The sequence below is a fragment of the Spermophilus citellus genome (assembly GCF_964194105.1).
Source record: "Spermophilus citellus genome assembly, chromosome: 12".
NCBI lineage: Eukaryota > Metazoa > Chordata > Mammalia > Rodentia > Sciuridae > Spermophilus > Spermophilus citellus.
The window spans coordinates 70,643,045-70,649,044 of NC_138198.1; the positions used below are offsets into that span (position 1 = coordinate 70,643,045).

The 6,000-nt window shown below is 37.6% G+C and overlaps 1 protein-coding gene across 1 annotated transcript in view; it reads right to left on the reverse strand.

Moving 5' to 3' along the window:
* Positions 1-5,633, reverse strand: part of LOC308631648 (DNA excision repair protein ERCC-6-like 2) — a gene marked incomplete at its 5' end in the record, with an annotated part of 80,202 nt that extends 74,569 nt beyond the window's left edge. Inside the window, 3 exon segments of the mRNA XM_081263028.1 lie at positions 765-884; positions 2,656-2,677; positions 5,347-5,633. Coding sequence (XP_081119154.1) covers positions 765-884; positions 2,656-2,677; positions 5,347-5,633 — 429 coding nt within the window.
* Between the last annotated feature and the right edge of the window lie 367 nt (positions 5,634-6,000).

Here is a 6,000-nt window from a genome sequence, read left to right on the forward strand (position 1 = left end):
TTCCTTTTTATACTCTTTTTGCCAAAAGAAATAGCTTACCTTTTTATTAATTATAAAGTTGGGAATTATTCTGCAAAAAACTCTGAATCCATAAATAAAAGTTCTTTGTAATAAAGAAGCTAAGCAAAAGTGTTTTCTTGCCAGGAGGCTGGAAGCTGCCAGCATTTCAAGCAGCTGTCAGAGGCAATGTCCGAAGGCCTGGGATCATGGGTGGAGAACCTAGCTTTACCTCTCACAGCCCTCCTTCAGCATGGCTACAGGTCAGTTTCCCTGTGCACAATGAAGTTCCCTTGCAAACTTACAATTTAGGTCACCAAGTGAAAAAAAAGGTAGACGATTCAGTATAGGCACAGATACTTTGCCCATCATGAGCTCTTGAAAGAATTCTTTCAATACCTATCCTCACCTTCCTGTCTAGCACCTGCATTTACACTTTCAGTAAACCATTTCCCCTTTTTGAGGAACAGCTATTATGTTTGTAGTAACAGCACACATTTTAAGAGGGCATAAGTCAATACATCAATAAGGAAAGACTGAAGTACATTTGATATGACTGCTACTGAGAACCACTGTACACACACATCTGTATGCAGGGTTCCTAGTGACTAGGCAAATGCAAATAGAACTACACCAGCTGTCCATAGCCACCGTCTCTTCTGAACGTTTGAGAACTTGTTCTGATTAGCTGGTGTCCCTGCCATACCATGGATAAATACTGTGAATGTCATCTCCATCTGTGTGCAACCTAAAAAAGGAGTACTCACCTTCATTTTCCCACTGTATTTAGGATCAGAAAGAGTTTCAAAGGACGATTCTTTGCTTTTCTGCACAATATCCGGGAATTTGGAAAATACCTGATCACATATCCTTTTGATAAGTGTTTCCTTGTGAGGGAGAGGTAAAAGATAAGAATTTCAACTTAACACATTTAAACCTGCATAAATTGAAATTGTTTATGGAGAAAATAGTTCTATTTACAAGGAATGCATTACTTTGAAGATTTTGCCTTGTCTAAATCAGAATAACTCAGAAAATCTTAAAGTGATATTAAGATATATGCTTTGATAAATATGACTACTAACTTTATTATTACTTTTTCAAAATTTCCAAAACTGGGAAATAAACACCCCCAAGAGTAAGTGTACTGATAAATACAATCAATAAGAGTGTAAGTTATAGGTTATAGGCTAATAAAAATATAGATTATAGATATAAGATTTTGATAAGTGAGATAACTCAATTATAAAGCAAGAATGGCCATAGGCAGGCCTAAGACCCCATTTTGCAGTTTTCTATTAAAAAAAATATATTACAAGAGCTGTTTCTGACTGAAATGAAAGCTGTTTTCTTACAATATATTGTTTGCTGTACTTTATACCCCACAAAATGTACTCAACCCAGAATATGATGGTCTTAGTGACCCAGGACTTTGAAGTAGGACTCCATTAACCACCTGCCCGAACTCAGGATATGGTTGACTAACACCTGCTCAAACCCAAGATATGATTGTCTTGAGTTCCTGTGCTAATTGCTGCCTTAGCTTCTACAACTGGTTTGCTTACATGACACTAAGGAAAGTCCCTGAGCTTCAGTTTTCATCCTTAAATTCCAAGACACAGACCAAGTGGTTGCTTCTCTTCCACATACTTCAGTCTGTATGGGTGGGTGACCGTCTCTGGCCAGGTAAATAAATCCCCCTTTGATTTCAATTTGGACTTAGAGTGTTTCTGAAGTGGCTCCCCATAACAGTACTATCAAAGAATAATATTAAATTCAAAATTTCAAAATTAAATTTAAACAACATCAACAATAACATGAAAATAAAATAAAATCATTACATAAAAGGCTTTTGAAAAGATCTTTTTATTTATGTTATGCTCTAGGATAAGACACAATTGAAACTACCAAAGTAGATGATTATATTTTAAACTAAATTCTGAAATTATTGATTTTTTTCCACTTTAGGAAAAAGTCCTAATATTTAATATGCATATTAGTTATCCTACTTTTACCCAGAGTAGATAAAATATAATTAGATATTTTATTAATGGAATAGCCTGATCAAATATCTTACTTAGTAATTACACCAAAGTATATTAGGGAGAATAAATGAGCATTATTAGGAGCATAAAAAAGTTTTTTTTTAAACAAAACACTTATTTATTTTTTTTTTAGTTGTAGTTGAACACAATACATCCATTCATTCGTTCATTCATTTATTTATATGTGGTGCTGAGGATTAACCCTGGGCCTCCCATGTGCTATGCAAGCGCACTACCACTAAGACCCAGCCCCAGCCGAAGAAGTATAAAAAACTTTTTAAGTATAAATGTTCTCAGTTTGATTAAAAGTTTAAGTGTACATGCTTCTTAATATTAACATTTTATTTTTTTATTATTGTTTTGGAACTGGGGACGGAACCCAAGGCCTCATGCATGCTAGGCATGAGTTCTAACAGTGAGCTGCATCCCCAGCCACCTAAATTTTAAAATGAGTAACTCAGTTTTCTTTGAAACTTCACAGACACACACACACAAAAAAACACCTTAGGAATATTTAGCTAAGAAATTTTATACTAAATACCAATTTATACCAATAGCAATATAACTTTTATACCAATACTATCATAATAAAATGTAAAAAGCCAACCCACACCTGTTGTTTGGAGGTACTGGTCCTTATTGATTGGGTTATTTTTATTTATTATTATTATTATTAAGCTGGCTCTGGGAAGACCCAGGAGCTATTCTATTCATTAAACTGATGCATGAATGTCACCCCTAGTCTGCATGCTATTCTTGGGGAGCTGAAGCTGGAGACATGTTTGGACATCTTCACTACAGCAGCACCAATTCAAACTGGGAACTTAGATTCATGTGGAGCTCAGACCGATACATGATTCTGGCAGACACCAGTCACAAGATTTAAACTGAGCCTAGCAAATTAGAAAAATTTCTCGCATGGACAGCATTTTTCCTTTCCAACATGCAAGTCAGAGAAGCTGAAGAGAGCCTTCCTTCCTCTCTTCCCTTGACACAACAGTGCCCAGGACCAAGTGGCAGTGTCTTAAAAATCTGAATGAGCAGGACTGATGGAGCTTGGTGCTTTGGGGAAAATCTCAGGAGGCCAGAAAGAACAGTACCTTTGAGAAACAAAACTGGTGAAGGACTGGCTTCCCCTCTCATGAGTGTAGCCCTGGAGAGAAGAGTGCAGTGTACTCCAAGAGGTTCACTGATTCATTTATGCCCATTAACTTTCCATGCAATAAAACACCAGGGGCAAAGACTAGACCTTAATGCCTCCCCTGAGAACATCTTGTAAACCCAGCATAACCTATACTCTGGAGGTGCAAGCTGACAGCACCTCTCACAGCTCCCCATATCATTCCATGGAGAAGAGAAGCTGAGAGATGGAAAGACTCACAAGACAACAAGCACATACTCTTAGTGACACTCCTGTTTTTTTTTAAGTTTTTCAATGTGTACTGATGGATATATGATGGACATTTACACACTTGTACATGTATATATTTGTTTCTGCTTTTTCATTTCTAGCATTCTCAAACAGTTATTTTTTCTTACTCTGTTTTTGAGGGTTAAAGTTTTCAATTAGCATATTTGAATTGATTTTTGTATTTTGTTTGAAAACTTTTATTTCCCTTTGTTTCTATTTCTCTCTTTTCTCTTACTAATAGTAAAATTCCATTATTCTCTCTTTTTTCTTTAATTTTTTACTTCTTAGTTTTTCCTCCTTCCCCCTCATAAACAACACATCCTACATCACTTTATATCTGCCCTATTCGTATATTGAAACTACAAATCCCCATTGCTTCTTTCCTCTTAATGAACTCTACTCTTAACTTCTCATAACACTAATTGGTTTGTAAAACCCAGACACCACCACAGCAACAAGTAATACAACTGAAACCACAGGAAATGCCTATTCTTTGATTTTATGAAAGATATAATTCATGACTACTTTTGTTTTTACCGACAAAAATTGATACATTTTTGTTTATTGTGCCAATTAACATTGTGTGAAAATAAAAAGTAAGTGTTCAAGTTAGTGGTATGCATTGTACACACAGTTGTTTGCAATTATTTGGCTCCCCCCTAATCTGTGAGGCACAGGATATCTACAAGATCACAAGAAATTCATAGACTAGAAGCTCTGGTGCTTCAGACCCATTTAGATGCATTAGTAGACAAACAAAAAAAAAATGAACAAGCAAGAGAACAAAGCATCGCAAACAAACCAGAAAGACTCAACAGCAGATTCCACAAAAACCACAGGAGAGGAAATGTCAGAGAAGAAATTCATAAAGTTTTTAGTTCAACTGATCTATCAGATAAAAGATGATTTAAGGAGTGAAATCACAAGAAGACATAAAAAGTAATAGACTGTTCAATAAAAAAATAAAAGTTGCAAAGAAAAATCTATCAGACATTCTCAAAATGCAGGAATCAATAAACCAAATTAAAAATTCAATGCAAAGTATCATCAAAAGAGTAGATGACTTGAAGGGCAGATGTTCAAGTAATGAAGAAGTAGTACATATTCTTGAAAATAAAGTTCATCATAGAGAAAAGATGTTACCAGACCATAAACAGAATTTTCAAAAATAAATAAATAAATAAATGCAAAGGCCAAACTTAAGATTCATTGGGGTAGATGAAGGCACTGAATGTCAAACCAAAAAATTAACAATCTTTTCAATGAAATGACAGAAAATTTCCAAAATCTTAAGAATGAAACAGAAAATCAAACAAGGAAGTATATAGAACTCCAAATATATAGAATCACAACAGGCTCACTCCTAGCCACAACATTGTGAAAACACCTAACATACAGAATAAAGATGGAATTTTAAAACCTGCTAGAGAAAAATGACTGGTCATATTCAGAGGCAAATAAATATAGATCTCAGCTGATTTTTCAACCAAGACCCTAGAAGCTAGAGGTCTTGAAATAATATATGCCAAGCTCTGGGAAAAAAATGGATTACACCAAAAATACTAAATTTGTTCAGATTTGAATATGAGGTAAGACCTTCCATAATAAATAAGTTAAAAAAATTCATGACTAGAAAGTTGGCATTACAAAACATACTTAATAAAATATTTTGTGAAGAAAAAAAAAATATATATATGTGTATATATAAACATATATACATACATATATCAACAGAGAGGAAAACTACAACTAAAGAATAGTTAAAGTAAAATCTAAAATGTGAAAACTAGAAATAAATCAAAATAATAGGAAATAAAAATCATCTCTCAATAATAACACTGAATGTGTTAATGGAATTATCTCACCAAAAGACATGCGCTGGCATGTCCTGACGCAGGGCAGGAACCCGCAGTCCAAGCCCCATCTCGTAGCTCCGCCCCAATACCCCTGGGCACAGCCTTGCCCTCGACGCACACGTGCACGCACTGGCGCATGCGCTCATGCTCGCACGCTCTCCCGCAGGCACCGCCAGCTGCTTCTGCGCCCTGGGTTTCTGGGAGGCCTGGAAGAGGCCGGCAGAAGGGGGAGAAGGACGTACCTTCCAGAAGGTACTTCCTGCTGACTGCTGCCTGGGCTCTTCGCTCCTGGTCCCACGGCTTCGTCGCCCTCTGGGGAGGCATGGTGGCACCTTTCCCCTTTGCAGTCCCCGGTGAGATCCTGGGGACTCCCACAGGGGCAGCCTGGGCCCTCACCACTGTTCTGCTGTTGGCTTTCCCGGAGCCCGGAGAGCCTCAGGTAGGGCGGACTTCAGTATCCCTCGCTGTGTGTGGCAGTGGGCGAGGAGTTGGGCCAGGCAGTGCGTGGAGAGGGGGCGCGCTGTCTGTCGCTGTGAGGCAGTGGTGCTCTTACAGGTGGCTGGGTGGATGCAGTGGAGATTATAGTTGTAGGCCAGTGGGGCAGAGGAGGGGGTGTGCTGTTCCTGGTGCTCACTCCTTCAGGCGGCTGAGTGGGTGTGGTGGGGTTATAGAGCTCCTAGTTGGGTGTAGT